Source organism: Salmo salar, chromosome 01 (genome assembly GCF_965601325.2).
Source record: "Salmo salar chromosome 01, fSalSal1, whole genome shotgun sequence".
NCBI lineage: Eukaryota > Metazoa > Chordata > Actinopteri > Salmoniformes > Salmonidae > Salmo > Salmo salar.
The window spans coordinates 170440816-170458844 of record NC_138291.1 but is presented as its reverse complement, the minus strand read 5'-3'; the positions used below and the strand labels follow the sequence as shown (position 1 = coordinate 170458844).

General features: G+C 41.4%; 1 protein-coding gene across 1 annotated transcript; it reads right to left on the bottom strand.

The window, feature by feature from the left end:
• Window positions 1–5439: 5439 nt before the first annotated feature.
• tubb4ba (tubulin, beta 4B class IVba) lies at window positions 5440–11263 on the bottom strand. Its single transcript, XM_014142538.3, has 4 exons — window positions 11109–11263; window positions 10743–10851; window positions 6817–6927; window positions 5440–6646 (listed from the first exon to the last, which is right to left on the bottom strand). The coding sequence occupies exons 1-4, from the start codon at window positions 11163–11165 to the stop codon at window positions 5586–5588; spliced, it is 1338 nt and encodes a 445-aa protein (XP_013998013.1). The 5' UTR covers window positions 11166–11263; the 3' UTR covers window positions 5440–5585.
• Between the last annotated feature and the right edge of the window lie 6766 nt (window positions 11264–18029).

Sequence of the window (18029 nt, the reverse complement as noted above, 5' to 3'; positions counted from 1 at the left end):
GGGGGTGATGGTAAGCCCCATCTGTCCACCGGAACGCTTCCTAATTTATGTTAGCTGTTGTTGTCGTTGTTGTCACTGCTCTCCACATCCAACATCCCTTCCCATCTCTCTCTCCTTCTCTCTCTCCTCAGTGGTAGTGACAGCAAAGTAGCTCTGGCACTAAAAGAGCAATCCATCATCCGTTTAGAGCTCCACTTTGACACCATGAGCAGAACAGTGTGTGTGTTAACACTGGGAAGATTAAAACTAAGGGGCCTCAGGTGATTGGTGATCGCTAGAGAAATAGGAGACATCTGATGACAAATACAAATAGACTCCCACATCTGATACTGTCAAAAACAGAAAAGTAGTGGTCAAGGCTTAGCATGGACTACTAGATGTTTGTAACCATTTCTGTAGCCTGATCCCAAATCTGTTTGTACTATCATTTCAGCTCCTTGTATGCCAAAGGAGTGGCAAGCAGTGGAATGATGGTACAAACAGACTGGTACCAAGGCTACCATTTCTGCAGTTACCATGCATGAACCATCATTGCAGGTTGGATGTTTTATAAAGGGAAATGACTGGTTTGTTGTGATGCAGAAGAAAGATTTTGGCAGAACTTGCCAGGGATGTGTCTCATTAAGTATTACAATGTGATGGTCATTGTATTGAACAGTGTGTCATCGAAACATGCTCAAGGCATGACCGCACATCATAGAAAGGTTTTTAAAGAGTATCTGTTGCTTTTTTCAGCTTAAAAAACAGAGACTAAGGGCTCAATTCAATCCGTATTGCGACAGTTCAGCACTATAGCGAGATTGAAATTGAAGGACAATGTTCCCGCGTTTGCGGAGACTGCATTCACAGTAAACGCTGCATACAGTGCATTCGGAAAGTATTCAGACCCCTTGACTTTTCCACATTTTGTTCCATTGCAGCCTTATTCTAAAATGGATTAAACATATTTTTCCCCTCATCAATCTACACACAATACCGCATAATGACAAAGGAAAAACAGGTTTTTAGAAATGTTTGCACATTTATTAAAAATAAAAAACTTAAATATCACATTTACATAAGTATTCAGACCCTTTACTCAGTACTTTGTTGAAGCCCATTTGCCAGCGATTACAGCCTTGAGTCTTCTTGGGTATGACTCTACAAGCTTGGCACACCTGTATTTGGGGAGTTTCTCCCATTCTTCTCTGCAGATCCTCTCAAGCTCTGTCAGGTTGGATGTGGAGCGTCGCTGCACAGCTATTTTCAGGTCTCTCCAGAGATGTTCGATCGTGTTCTAGTCAGGGTTCTGGCTGGGCCAATCAAGGACATTCAGAGACTTGTCCCGAAGCCACTCCAGTGTTGTCTTGGTTGTGTGCTTAGGGTCGTTGTCCTGTTGGAAGGTGAACCTTCGCCCCTGTCCACGGCCCTGAGCGCTCTGGAGCAGGTTTTCATCAAGGATCTCCCTGTACTTTGCTCCATTCATCTTTTCCTCAATCCTGACTAGTCTCCCAATATCTGCCGCTGAAAAACATCCCCACAGCATGATGCTGCCACCACCATGCTTCACCGTAGGGATGGTGACAGGTTTCCTCCAGATGTGACGCTTGGCATTCATGTCAAAGAGTTCAATCTTGGTTTCATCAGACCAGAGAATCTTGTTTCTCATGGTCTAAGAGTCCTTTGTGTGCCTTTGGCAATCTCCAAGCGGGTTGTCATGTGTCTTTTACTGAGGACTGGCTTCCTTCTAGCCACTCTACCATAAAGGCCTGATTGGTGGAGTGCTGCAGAGATGGTTGTCCTTCTGGAAGGTTCTCCCATCTCCACAGAGGAACTCTGGAGCTCTGTCAGAGTGACCATCGGGTTCTTGGTCACCTCCCGGACCGAGGCCCTTCTCCCCCGATTGCTCAATTTGGCCGGGCGGCCAGCTCTAGGAAGAGTCTTGGTGGTTCCAAACTTCTTCCATTTAAGAATGATGGAGGCCACTGTGTTCTTGGGGACCTTCAATGCTGCAGACATTTTTTGGTACCCTTCCCCAGATCTGTGCTTCGACACAATCGTTTCTCTGAGCTCTACAGACAATTCCTTCAACCTCATGGCTTGGTTTTTGCTCTGACATGCACTGTTAGCTATGGGATCTTACATACAGTACCAGTCAAAAGTTTGGACACACCTACTCATTCCAGGGTTTTTCTTTATTTTTACTATTTTCTACATTGTACAATAATAGTGAAGACGTCAAAAATATATTTATATTTGAGATTCTTTAAAGTAGCCACCCTTTGCCTTGATGATAGCTTTGCGCACTCTTGGCATTCTCTCAACCAGCTTCACCTGGAATGCTTTTCCAAAATGTGCAGACGTGCAGTTGCAAACCGTAGTCTGGCTTTTTTTATGGCGGTTTTGGAACTTCCTTGCTGAGCGGCCTTTCAGGTTATGTCGATATAGGACTTGTTTTACTGTGGATATAGATACTTTTATACCTGTTTCCTCCAGCATCTTCACAAGGTCCTTTGCTGTTGTTCTGGGATTGATTTGCACTTTTCGCACCAAAGTACGTTCATCTCTAGGAGACAGAACGCATCTCCTTCCTGAGCGGTGTGACAGCTGCGTGGTCCCATGGTGTTTATACTTGCGTACTATTGTTTGTACAGATGAACGTGGTACCTTCATGCATTTGAAAATTGCTCCCAAGGATTAACCAGACTTGTGGAGGTCAACAATTCTTTTTCTGAGGTCTTGGCTGATTTCTTTAGATTTTCCCATGATGTCAAGCAAAGAGGCACTGAGTTTGAAGGTAGGCCTTGAAATACATCCACAGGTACACCTCCAATTTACTCAAATTATGTCAATTAGCCTATCGGAAGCTTCTAAAGCCATGACATAATTTTCTGGAATTTTCCAAGCTGTTTAAAGAAACAGTCAACTTAGTGTATGTAAACTTCTGACCCACTGGAATTGTGATACAGTGAATTATAAGTGAAATAATCTGTCTAAACAATTGTTGGAAAAATTACATGTGTTATGCAAAGTAGATGTCCTGACCAACTTGCCAAAACTATAGTTTGTTAACAAGAAATTTGTGGAGTGGTTGAAAAACGAGTTTTAATGACTCCAACCTAAGTGTATGTAAACTTCCGACTTCAACTGTATATACTGTATTCTATTCTACTGTATTTAGTCAATGCCACTCCGACATTGCTCGTACTAATATTTATATATTTCTTAATTCCATTCTTTTATTTTTATATTTGTGTGTATTGTTGTGAAGTGTTAGATACAACTGCAGTGTTGGAGCTAGGAACACAAGCATTTCACTACACATGCAATACACATATTTAGAAGATGTTATGTGACCAGTGGTGGAAAAAGTACCCAATTGTCATACTTGAGTGAAAGTAAAGATACCTTAATAGAAAATGACTCAAGTGAAAGTCACCCAGTCACTATTACTTGAGTAAAAGTCTAAAAGTATTTGGTTTTAAATATACTTAAGAATCAAAAGTAAAAGTATAAACCCTTTCAAATTCCTTAAGCAAACCAGATGGCACAATTTTTAAAAATGTTTTATTACGGCTAGCCAGGGGCACGCTCCAACCCTCAGACATAATTTACAAACCAAGCATGTGTTTACTGAGTCCGCCAGATCAGAGGCAGTAGGAATGACCAGGGATGTTCTCTTGATAAGTGTGTGGATTAGACCATTTTCCTGTCCTGCTAAGCATTCAAAATGTAGCAAGCACTTTTTGGTGTTAGGGAAAATCTGTGGAGTAAAAAGTACATCATTTTCTTTAGGAATGTAGTGAAGTAAAAGTATAAAGTTGTCAAAAATATAAATAGTAAAGTACAGATACAAAAAAAAAACTACTTTCAAGTATTTTTACTTAAGTAATTTACATCCCTGTACGTGACCAATATCATGTGATTTGATTTAGAAAGCTGAGACTTTTGAAGACAGAAGGATGTGCAGATTTCACAGAAAAGAAAGAAAATAAAACAGATTTTAAAAGGCCCAATCGTAAGAACCCTACCCATTAGTCAATGAAACTGTAGGAGAGATGGTATTCTATTCAATGTCTTCATTATTCACGTTCTTGTCTGGAGTAGTTCTTCATTGTGATTGCGCCATCTGCTGGATGTGGTCTATACACAACTCTGGGGCTGCTGCAGTCCAATTCTCTACTCTTCTCACAGAAATGTGCACTTGCTAACCCTACCGCAATGATTGGTAAGGCATTGGATTGGTATGCCAGAGCAAGGGAGTTTCTTACCCCAGTCCATTTGCTAACACATGCCAGATCTTACAACGCCTGGATGGGTATTTCAAGTATCAGGTAACCACATATGTTACAGCAACCTGTCAGTCAATGAAATGGCACGCAAGCATTGGTTATTGCGTGTAACGTCGGAGCAGGGGAAAGCAGCCAAAATCTTGGGACAAGTTCCTCTGCCCAAGCGTGGCTGACGCATGCCAGCGGCTGGATAGGTATTTTACTTATCTAACCACATATGTTATAGCAATGGTCGAGTTCGTTCGACGTGGCTTGGTGCCCCAGGTGGGCGGAGTTTGCGAATTTTAGACTATTCCATTGGTCTATAAGTGAAATCTCCATTCACCCGGGGCACTGGGCCATGCAAAACGAACTCCACCAATCTCTGTCTTGACGCAGTCGATGACGTGGCACTCTACCTTCTTGCCTTTGTGCTGTTGTCTGTGCCCAATAATGTTTGTACCATGTTTTGTGTTGCTACCATGCTTCCATATTGTGTTTCTACCATGTTGTTATGTGTTGCTGCCATGCTGTGTTGACATGTGGTGTTGTTACCATGTCTTAGGTCTCTATGTCATGTGGGTTTTGTCCTATATTTTTAATTTCCCATACCCACAGGAGGCCTTTTGGTAGGCCATCATTGTAAATAAGAATGTGTTCTTAACTGGCTTGCCTAGTTAAAGGTTAAATAAATAAAGCAGAGGAACGCATCCTAAAACTGACACCAACCTTAACCAAACCCAACTTTAAACTATTCAGAAATTAAATATGGTTTTTCCCTTCAGCCATAGTCTTCCTCTATGCTTGGACAGATAAAAAGCAATTGGCAAAATACTTTGAAACAAATACTAGGCAAGTTTGACTTGAATAAATATGAAGGCTTACAAGTGGCAACAATTCCATATAAAAAAAAGTTTAAACGTTATGCATAAATGAGCTAAAATCTACCCTCCAAATTAAATTATCACTAAATTTTTCAAGACTCAGTAAAATATTTTTTTTGCAGGTGACTGGATTTAGCCCTTTACATGGTCAGTATTGTGAATTGATTACTGAAATATTCCACAGCCAACCTTAAAATCACATTTCTATGTGGAAGTGGGCCATTTGCAATGATTGTACCTAAAGTGTGTTGTATAATTGATTTGAACACTGAGGTGGATTGACTTAAAGAGCACAGGAGACAAAATGCTATCAAAGTTATGCCTTTAATAGAGATTTGGTTCGAAAGCTGGAATTTGACAGCTTGAGAAGGCCACAGTGAAAAGGGACAGACAAGACAAACAGGACACTGAAAAATGTCAGTAAGGCATGTGAAATACACATGACACGTCTTTACGCCAGCTCCTCCTCTCCTTCCTCCTCAAACTCTCCCTCCTCCTCGGCGGTGGCGTCCTGGTACTGCTGGTACTCAGACACCAGGTCGTTCATGTTGCTCTCAGCCTCGGTGAACTCCATCTCGTCCATACCCTCCCCGGTGTACCAATGGAGGAAGGCCTTACGGCGGAACATGGCCGTGAACTGCTCGGAGATGCGCTTAAACAGCTCCTGGATGGCCGTGCTGTTGCCGATGAAGGTGGCGGCCATCTTGAGGCCGCGGGGAGGAATGTCGCAGACAGCGGTCTTGACGTTGTTGGGGATCCATTCGACAAAGTAGCTGCTGTTCTTGTTCTGGACGTTCAGCATCTGCTCGTCCACCTCCTTCATGGACATGCGGCCCCTGAACACTGCAGCTACGGTGAGGTAACGGCCATGACGTGGGTCGCAAGCCGCCATCATGTTCTTGGCATCGAACATCTGCTGGGTGAGCTCGGGCACAGTGAGGGCCCTGTACTGCTGGCTCCCCCTGCTGGTCAGGGGGGCGAAGCCCGGCATGAAGAAGTGGAGACGGGGGAAGGGCACCATGTTGACAGCCAGTTTACGGAGGTCAGCGTTGAGCTGGCCAGGGAAGCGCAAGCAAGTGGTGACCCCGCTCATGGTGGCTGACACCAGGTGATTGAGGTCGCCATAGGTGGGCGTGGTAAGTTTAAGGGTACGGAAGCAGATGTCATACAGAGCCTCATTGTCAATACAGTAGGTCTCGTCGGTGTTCTCTACTAGCTGGTGGACTGACAGGGTGGCATTGTAGGGCTCCACCACAGTGTCTGATACTTTGGGCGAGGGCACCACACTGAACGTGTTCATGATACGGTCGGGGTACTCCTCGCGGATTTTGCTGATGAGCAGGGTGCCCATGCCCGAGCCTGTGCCCCCACCCAGGGAGTGGGTGAGCTGGAAACCCTGTAGACAGTCACAGCTCTCTGCCTCTTTCCTCACCACATCCAAAACAGAGTCCACCAGCTCTGCTCCCTCTGTGTAGTGGCCCTTGGCCCAGTTGTTTCCAGCTCCACTTTGGCCTGCAGACAAACAAAATGGACCAGGAAGTTTTAACAACATATAGTAATGCCCCAAATGAATACAATATCCATTGTAGCAATATTAAGACGCTTCTTCCTTAGGATTTAGTCAGTAGTATTCATGAATACAAGTCATTCTCAAAATCCCAAAGCAGAAAGCCAGGGCTCACCGAAGACGAAGTTGTCTGGTCGGAAGATCTGTCCAAAGGGACCCGACCTCACAGAGTCCATTGTACCAGGCTCCAAGTCCACCAACACCGCACGGGGGACATACTTGCCTCCTGCAAAGCAAAAGAGAAGCGTTTGAGGCATTGCATTGCCCACGAAACCATGAACGACCACCAAATACATTGGTCACTAATTTTCTAATCAAGTTCAACCAGTGGTGTTATGTGCGGGAGCGCAATTCTATACTTTAAATGTCATAATTACTCAAAGTTTGTACCGACAGATTTAATATCATTATCGAATATGCATAAAATGCATTGCATTCATCACTGTCAATCGTGAATGATAATTATTCACGTTTTACCGGTGAAATGTCCAAACGGCATCTGCATGCTAATCATTTGATCACAAATAGTTGAATAGGAATATGCATTTAGATCTTCTTGAATTACTGTTTCGTGAGCAAATTACAGTATATGGTGTTAAACTATTACCCTTCCTTGTATTTTGTTTCAATGAAAGCATAGGTAGGGCCAGATTAATGCAGGGGCTTACTGGTGCTGAAGCCCCTGGGCCCAGGCCTGTGGGGGACCCAAGAGGCAGCAAAATGTTTTTCCTAAATAAGGATAGAGATATATATATATATATATATATACACACAAATACATTTAGTATACATACACAGTATACATATACACACACAAATACATTTAGTATTTTTTATTTACTGCAACCGCCAACGACGGACTCAGAGCCCGCTCTCAATTAGCTAATCGTCAGATAGGGGAGGAGATGAGGTAGGGGCCCACATGGGTAACTGGGGGGCCCTGCCTTGATTGGGTAACTGATTAATAAAAAATAAACTGCATAATAAATAAATGTGACTGTTCAATTGTATGAGTCAGGGGCTGGGCCCATGTCCAGCCCCTGACTCACACTATTTTTGTCACTTGTTGCTGCAGTTTGGCAACGCACTCAGCAAGTTGGTTAACTCTAAACTGCTATACATATTTGGTTTGTTGTAGTTCATGGAAAATTTGTGGTAATTTAGTATAATTTATTTAGAATGTATGCATGTATATATATTTTTATCCAATCACAGGAGCCCGCTCGCAATGTTCAAAATACACCAGAGAGCATAATTTAGCCACAGAGGGGTCAATAGTAAAAAAATGAAATAACTGGACAAAGTTTTAGCACAAGCAGGTAACTGCTAAAATAAAGGAAACACCAACATAAAATGTGTTAAAATGGTGTTAGGCCACCACGAGCTGCCAGAACAGCTTCAATGAACTTGGGCATAAATTCTACAAGTGTACATAACCATGCCAGGTAAATGCACCCCACACCATAACCCATACTTTTTATCCCTTGTTTACTCAAGTGTTTCTTTTATTTTGGCAGTTACAGGTATGCCTACAGCTGGGAAGGTCATTACTTTGGGCAGCATGCGTGCCAAACATACAGCTTGTTTGCATTGTGGCCATAGACATAATCCATAGAAGGGTTTTACAACCTCTTACCATGGCAATTTGACTTTTAAACTCATGGGTACATAAGCAATGGCTGCCAGTCCTGACTTGAATGGGAACTGCCATCTATGGATTCAATTAAGGTTGTTCGAGGCTGTAGGTTTGCCTTTTGCAGAATTCAAAATACAATTGCGGGAAAAATGTACAGTTTGGAAAGCAAATGTCTACTGCTGAAAAGGGAAGACAAATCTTCCTGTAGAACCCAAAAAATATTTTGCAAACAGCACTGTTTTTCAAAGTAGTTCATCTTGAGGCTATTACCAAGTCGAGCGTATCGGCCATCACCGTGTTTAGCCTATGGCTTCATCTTCATCAGGTGAGTCAGTGTGCCACTGGACATTTTATTGAGTAGTTTACTGTTAGAGACATGGATGTCATGTACATGAGGTAGAATTGCATGAAATTATTTTTTTCTCAGACCCCTGCCCCCCCAAAAATTCCCCTGTAGCTTATACCACATCGCAAATGTTATTATGGCTTTATTATAAAGGGACTTTTCCTTAAACAGTAAATTATGTACTGGAAGGGGGGGGGGGGCTATAAAAATACAAATCCCTGGGGCCTAGGATTTCTTAATCTGTCCCTGAGCATTGGCTAGATCCTGCCTACTGGTGCAAGCTGTTGAGTTTCGGCAATGCAGCTTCAGCGAGCTAACCATCCTAAAAGCACACAAGAAATGACTGAGGAGGTGTTCTTGGTGTAACAGTAAAATAGGCCTACTGTGCTATATGCTGTTATGTTCTGTAAAATAGGAAGTAGTGGAAAAAGTAACCAATTATCATACTTGAGTAAAAGTAAAGATACCTTCATAGAAAATGACTCAAGTAAAAGTAAGACACCCAGTAAAATAGTACTTGAGAAGAGTCTAAAAGTATTTGTTTTTAAATATACTTAAGCATCAAAAGTAAATGTAATTGCTAAAATATACTTAAATATCAAAAGTATAAATAATTTAAATGTATTATATTAAGCCTCATTTTCTTGTTCTTTTTATTTACAGATAGCCAGGGGTACACTGCAACACTCAGATATAATTTACAAACGAAGCATGTGCTTAGTGAGTCCGCCAGATCAGAGGCAATAGGGACGACCAAGGATGTTCTCTTGATAGGCTCTCCAGAGGATGGTGGTGCGGTCTGCACAACACATCACCGGGGTCAAACTACCTTCCCTCCATGACACCTATAGCACCCGATGTCACAGGAAGGCCAAAAAGATCATCAACCACCCGAGCCACTGCCTGTTCACAACGCTACCATCCAGAAGGCGAGGTCAGTACAGGTGTATCAGCGCCGGACCGAGAGACTGAAAAATAGCTTTCTCTCAAGGTCATCAGACTGCTAAATAGCCATCACTAACTCAGAGAAGCTGCTGTCTACATTGAGACCCAATCACCTGCCACTTTAATAAATTGATCACTAGTCACTTTATACAATGCACTCTAAATAATGCCACATTAACACTATTATATATATATATATATATATATATCTATAGCCGCTCGGCCATCGCTCATCCATATACTTACATGTACATATTCTCATTCACCCCTTTAGATGTGTGTATTAGGTAGTTGTTAGATATTACAGCACTGTCTGAACTAGAAGCACAAGCATTTCGCTACCCTCCATTAACATCTGCTAACCATGTATATGTGACAAATACAATTTGATAAGTGCACGAATTGAACCATTTTCCTGTCCTGCTAAGCATTCAAAATGTAACAAGTACTTTTTTTTAGGAATGTAGTGAAATAACAGTTGTGTGAAAAATATAAACAGTAAAGTACAGATACCCCAAAAAACGACTTAAGTAGTACTTTCAAGTATTTTTACACCACTGAAAATAGGCCTACTAATCATTATGCGATCTTACAAGACACTCGGACAGCGTCGTACATGAGTCCCAAGTCCATAACAAACTGTTGAGGACAACCCCTCGTAGTTCTGTCTGGAGTTCCTATTAGGTTGGATTTGGTCTGCTCAAAGTGTGCGCAGAGCGCTTCGAAGTTGGGCCAGGTAAGAGCTCGCCACCCAGCGCGTTCCCATACGCGGCCTAGTTTGGGGTATATTTGTGGTAATTTAGTATTGTAACGACCCTGGGTTTATTAGAACGGTTATCGACTCTGCCGCTTCAGCATGCTTTTGCGGCACAGTCGATAGCGCGCTAGACTTCGGGCTAGAAGGTCGAGGGTTCGAGACCTGCTTCCTGGCCGTTTCATTACAGTATAATATATTTAGAATTTATCAGAATACATTTTCCAAATATATTTTTAACCAGCTCCGTGTAGGCCCCTATTCTCAAATTGAAAAAAATGTGATCTAGCAGCACTACAACCATATTTTGTTTAAATGACTAGAGAATATATAGAACTAACAGGCTAATAGAGGACCTACCCGTGGCTTCGTTGTAATACACATTAATTCTCTCCAGCTGAAGGTCACTGTCCCCATGGTATGTGCCAGTGGGGTCGATGCCATGTTCGTCACTAATCACTTCCCAGAACTAGAGGAAAGAAATGGAACAGGTGTTAGCTCCAACTCACATCCCAAAAGATATGCTAGCGAAGCAATTTACAGGGAATGAATCAAATACAGAGCAATTACAATACAGAAAACGTGCATATGTAGCCTAATAGTAGTAGCCTAGCTAGATAATTTATTTATAACTAACGTTAGATAGATAAATTACAGACAATGCAAGGCAGGGCTACGTTACTGAGCTTTAATGAAGGGTGAAATAGTCTGGAAAGTTGAACCAACCTTTGCTCCAATTTGGTTGCCGCACTGACCAGCCTGCAAATGCACAATTTCCCTCATTTTGAGTGAATTAATATTTTTTTTAAAACACAGGTGAAGTATAACTGCCGCTTTCGGATACACTGAAGCAAGAAAGAAGAATACGCGATTCAAAATCGGAGGACTGATTTATAATCAGTGGCAACGGAAGATTATGAATGCTATTGGTTTAAACACCCGTCAATCATAGTACAACTGTATTTCATTGGATAACAAAAGTTGATTCCTAGCTTTGATTGGCTCTCACGATATAGTAACCTGTTGTCAGTGGTTACAGAAATGGAAACATTGGAGAGTCGCTGGGATACTTTGGGCTAGGAACATAAAGAGATCTCTTTATGTTCGGGGACTTTGGGGATACTTTTGTATTCTTTGGAACTAGGAAAGCTTGCAGGCGGTATCATTGAATACGAAGCTGGCCAACAAGGTTTATTGCTACACAGAAAATGTAACCAAACAGCACTCAAGATATACATTTTCATGTAAAAACATGTTACAAGTTTGATAAGGTTTCCTCAATTTCTTCACTTTTGAAACAATGCATTACATGAAACTAATGCTTGCTAGATAGTAATTTTACAAGTAGCATAGGTGCAAGCGGGTATAAAACTATAAGAAGGTCATAGCAATTCATCATGGGATATGTTTGAAAAGAAAATAGAATTTATGACTGGAATGACATTTAAATTGTGCCAGATATTATCTTTGTATTACCTGCAAATACATTGTGAAGTAAAAAATAGTAAAGGGGCTATAAAAAAAAATATTGAGTCATCAATAGGCTAAACTTATTGACATGGCTGCATTGATGAAATGAGAAGAGCAACAATAATGATTGAAAAAACATTCAAGTCCACTTGCATATATAATAATAATAATAATCATACATTTTATTTGTAATATGCTTTTGTTTTATTTCATATCAGAATTTCCCTAGTAGTTTTAAGACCAGTTATTTGCTATCATTCTCTAAACATTGCGTACAGGCTGCATCAAGTTAACACCCTCAAAGCACTTTGCTGCCATTGAGAGAGATAGAGATGTGAATAACACATAATGGCAATATATCGCTAATAGTAGACCTGGAAAACATTAGATTAACAAAATGTGACTAAAATGTTCATCCTTAGGAAAGAACTGAGGGTTCCTGAGGCCAATGCTGTCCCTATATCCAGTAGAATGTGATTTAGGCTATGAAGTATTTGTTTTGTTTGGAGACAACTGATGGCGACCATGGTGATAGTCATGGTGATGACAGCTTTGGAGGAGGTTGTGCGTTGACTTTGGACAGAGTCCACCCGGCATAATAACTTGACATGCAGTATTGAAGTTCTTTACTTTTTACAACAACTTTCCATTTTGTGAGTGACAAATAAACTATGAATCATCAAGGTAGTTTAGTTTCACTTGAGAATGATTTTCTATGCCCCCAGTCTATAAATGTTTAAGTAGTTTGTATGCAACTCAGACACATCAAGTTTATTAGATATACATTTGTAATTCAAGCGATGGAGATTTCCAGTGGATATGAATGACCTACAATACAGCTAAAGTACCCCATTATTTTTGTATTTTACCTTTATTTAACTAGGCAAGTCAATTAAGAACAAATTCTTATTTACAATGACGGCCTAGGAACAGTGGGTTAACTGCCTTGTTCAGGGGAAGAACGACAGATTTTTACCTTGTCAGCTCAGGGATTCAATCCAGCATCCTTTCAGTTACTGGCCCAATGCTCTAACCACTAGGCTTCCTGCCTAGTGATGCAGCTACCTGCAGGCTACCTGCTGCCTGCCTAGTATTAGCGATGCTTGACCATCTCACATATCTCTTCTTCCTATAGGTATTTACTTCCTATTAAAAAGACACCTGTATGACCAAGGCTATGCTAGCAAAGAGTGCAGGGATTGACCATTGTGATGCAGCTCCAGAATGCACACAGTAAAATCACTTTAAAGGGGCTGAGGAGAACATTTTCCAAAACGAGGACATGGGAAAATTGACTTGCCGTCCTTTGTTTCTATTCCAGGATGTTTCTATTGTCCTCATTTAACCAGACTTCCTTTGAGTCACCACTTTCTGTTGTTTAACCCATATTTTACCAGGGTTTTTATTATGAATACATAAATAAATTCCCCACTACAGAAGGTCAGTGAGTTGAACACAGTTGAATTCAGTAGCTTGGCTTAAACCTCACTACTGAATGTTGTGGTGGTAGTAAATATTGGCAAGACTGCAACAGGACTGTCTGTACCTTCTATATTAATCTTCACACCATATGTATGGGTGCCTCATTTCATTGGCGAGAACAATACTGCCTTTATAAAGCACTTTAAAATGTTATAGAGAGGCTTGAAGGGCCTTTGCTCCACTAGGAGTTGAAAAATAATACATTAAGTATATAGCTGTTTGTACTTAAGTCTCAAAGTACTTTAAACAGTATCCAGCACAATACTACCTACATAAGGAGAACCTCCCTGAAAGTATTTTTTAACATTTTACCTTTATTTAACTAGGCAAGTCAGTTAAGAACAAATTCTTATTTTCAATGACTGCCTAGGAACAGTGGGTTAACTGCCTTGTTCAGGGGCAGAACAACAGATTTGTACCTTGTCAGCTCAGGGATTCAAACTTGCAACTGTTTGGTTACTAGCCCAATGCTCTAACCACTAGGCTACCTGTCTCTAACCACTAGGCTACCTGTCTCTAACCACTAGGCTACCTGTCTCTAACCACTAGGCTACCTGTCTCTAACCACTAGGCTACCTGTCTCTAACCACTAGGCTACCTGCCGCCCCGAGCTGGGTGTACTTCACGTTTCACTGGCCTGAGACTTTCATCAACAACCCTTGTTGGAGTACTGGTGCACTAGTGATTTCTAAGCAAATAATTATCCCAGATACTGGACTACTGGACAACTGCTGAGCACTCTAGTACAAAATGTCTGCTAATCACCAAGTTGGCTGCTATACACATTGGAGGTGGATGGGGTGAGTGACCCACACAATGTAAATCAGTGGTTCCCAACCAGGGGTACTAGGACCCCTGGGGGTACTTGGCCTATGCACAAAGGGTACTTGAGAAGACTCATGAGACCATAGGCCTACTGGTAGAATGGACTTGAGGGCGTACTTCAGGGGTACACTGGGCAGAGCAAAATTCAGTTGGTGGTACAGTAACCGAAAAATTTTGGGAACCACTGATGTAAAGTACTTGTAGAGGTGAAAAAGTTGAAGACATTTAAATAGAATCCCTTACTATCACAATGACTAGAACCTGAACCATCCCTTCAGATAATCCCCTCTTTCCCCAACACAATTTTATTGAGCTAAGTATCCATACCACTATTAGCTGGCGAGCTAATTGTCAACGCAGAGAGATCCCCTAGGCAACCCCCGGAGGTCCCAGTGCTGTGTTGTACATGTCGGTTCTGCTGTGTCATTTGGTTTCCCCTCAAGGCAGAAGCGTTGTGTGAGGCAGCACTTACATTATTCAGAGCTAACATGAGATGGGTGTGTGCATGTGTGTGTGCTTGTGCGTGTGTGTGTGTGAGGGAGAGCAGGTGCGGAGGAGACCTGAGCAGGCGCATCACAGCATCAAATGAAAGAAGGGAAGAGAAACCTGTCCTGGCAAGAGGTAATAAAGTAATTGAAGGCATTATATGCCATATGTTTGCATGCTTGGATGGAAGTGAACTTGTCAACTCATCTGATATGGGTAGGGTTGTTCTCAACTCATCTGATATGGGTAGGGTTGTTTTCAACTCATCTGATATGGGTAGGGTTGTTTTCAACTCATCTGATATGGGTAGGATTGTTCTCAACTCATCTGATATGGGTAGGATTGTTTTCAACTCATCTGATATGGGTAGGGTTGTTCTCAACTCATCTGATATGGGTAGGATTGTTTTCAACTCATCTGATATGGGTAGGGTTGTTTTCAACTCATCTGATATGGGTAGGGTTGTTTTCAACTCATCTTATATGGGTAGGGTTGTTCTCAACTCATCTGATATGGGTAGGATGGTTGTCAACTCAATTGATATGGGTAGGTTGGTTGTCAACTCATCTGATATGGGTAGGATTGTTGTCAACTCATCTGATATGGGTAGGGTTGTTGTCAACTCATCTGATGTGGGTAGGATTGTTGTCAACTCATCTGATATGGGTAGGGTTGTTGTCAACTCATCTGATGTGGGTAGGATTGTTGTCAACTCATCTGATGTGGGTAGGATTGTTGTTAACTCACCTAATAAGGGTAGGATGTAGTCAGCTCATCTGATAAGGGTAGGATGTAGTCAACTCATCTGATAAGGGTAGGATGTAGTCAACTCATCTGATAAGGGTAGGATAGAGTCAACTCATCTTATAAGGGTAGGATGTAGTCAACTCATCTGATAAGGGTAGGATGTAGTCAACTCATCTGATAAGGGTAGGATGTAGTCAAGGGTAGGGTTGACAACCTGGTACAAGAGCTGCTGAAAGACAGTACATTCAGATTATCACGCACGCACACACACACACATACACCCACGCCAACCTGAAGATAAGTAATTTAGCAGTAACTTCCTTGTAAGTGTCTATTAATTGACTTGTCAGTTTACAGACAAATACTAATTTATCCAGATTTTTTATGTTTCGAAGTTGACCATATTCATGTATAGTCATCCTCTTCAGGGTTGGGTATGTTACTTTCTGAATGTAATCCATCACTAGTTTCCTGTCCAAAATTGTAATCAGTAATGTAACTTTTGGATTGCCCAAACTCAGTAACGTAATGATCTGATCACTTTCAGTTACTTTTGGATTACTTCCCTCATAAAAGCCATTAGACGAAGACAAAAAGGATCCATCAAACGCATTTGGTGTGTCATAGGGCTTGCTCAGGTGGAACAAACTTAAAACTTGCACCTTTTCTGAAGAAAAAACAAATTTGCAAACATCCTTTCTGAATTTAAAAGTAATCCTAGAAGTAATCATCTACTTTTTCAAAAGTATCTCTAATCTGATTACAATATTTTTGCTGGTAACGTAATATATTACAGTTACAGTTTTTGTTGTAATCAGATTACATGTAACTGATGACATATAGCTGATAACATGTAACTGATTACATGTACTTATTACATATAGCTGATTACATGTAGCTGATTACATGTAATCAGTTACTCCCCATCCCTCATCCTCTTGTATTATACTGTACATGTATTATCATGTATTATGTATTATCATGCAGACTTTTTAAACAAAGGACCAAAGAAGGGTCTCTAACGAAGATACTGTTACATTGAGGGTCTGAGACTAGGTCAGTAGAGTAGTCACAATAGAGTGGCCTGCAGTGCAGACAATACTGCCAATGAGAAAGAGAGAGACAGAGAAAGAGACAAGCGGGAAACATTTGTTGAAATTACATAATTGCAACATGAAACCGGTTGAAATGACATAATTATAATGTAATTTTTGACCAGTTTTGACCAGTTTTGCCCACCAGGAGAGTGAGGGAGAGAGAGAAAAAGAGTGCAAACGTAAAAGAGAAGGAGGGAATGAGAGAAAGAAAGAGGTTATCAATAATGTAAGCCTGGAGTGCTTTACGCTGTCCAACTGGCTCCACCACCCAGTGTTTGTGTGTGTGTGTGTGTGTGTGTGTGTGTGTGTGTGTGTGTAGGTCTTTAAAGCTCACTGGTATCGGCTGTTTCCATAGAGTTGTTTTTGTTTTATCAGTCAGAGGGGAGCTTTTGTTCCCACCAAAGTAATTTCCTCTGGAGATCACCCACAATAGGGGAGAAAGAGAACAATGTTGGAACACCTGCGCGCACGCACGTCAGCACACACACATGCGCGAACATGCACACACATACAACTCTAGCACAACTTTTCTGACCATCATGTTCTAAGTACTCAATTGTTTTATACTTGAAAAGCTGTTTAGATTATCCATGGATATTCATTACAGCAAAGTCTCAGTGTCAGTTATGCAGCAGTTGAGATTTAAATGTGACTCTTTATCCTCCTGTTTTATTTCCTAATTAGTCAAGTGAGCTGCCCGGCATTCCACAGTGTTCGTTACGGGTGGGATGTGTGTGTGCTGCTTGTGTGTGCTGTCTGTGAGTTAAACAAATACACCCAACTGTCAAACTTACTTAACTCGTGTTTAAAAAAAAATGCGCCCAATCAGGTTGCCCCTGAGCAGTCAGGGGAGGACCAATCATCACATTGCCCGCCAAGCTTGACTTACATTTCTGGCTTGCCAACGGAGCGCCAGATACAGAACACCTGGAGGCATTTTAGAGCGGGTCTCACCCTCGAATGGAAAAACATGTCTCACTGCCTACCTATTTAATAACATGACCTAATGTTTTTGTCTGACTTCTATTTGGGTGGTAAAGCTACAATGATATGCTTAGGCATTATGAGAATTCTGGTCCAAAATGGGTCTTATCAGGTCAAAGGAAAATATTATGTTATGTCCTGTTTTAATGTTCAAGACACACGCAATTGATATCAAATCATTGCTGCACTGTTCACATTGTTAGTTATGCAGAGAATTTAAGATTCAAATGTGCCTCTCTCTTTACCTTCCTTTTTTTGTTTCCCAATCAGTAAAGTGAGCTGTCTGGTGTTTCACAGTGTTTGTTAGGGGGGTGGTTTTTGTGTGTGTGTGTGTGTGTGTGTGTGTGTGTGTGTGTGTGTGTGTGTGTGTGTGTGTGTGTGTGTGTGTGTGTGTGTGTGTGTGTGTGTGTGTGTGTGTGTGTGTGTGTGTGTGTGTGTGTGTACAAGAAGGGGACCTCACCTAACTATCAAACTGATTCAACTCAACTTAAAGGTAGAATAATATGCTTAGGTTATAGCTGTTATACGAATTTTGTTCCAAAATGGATTGGATATG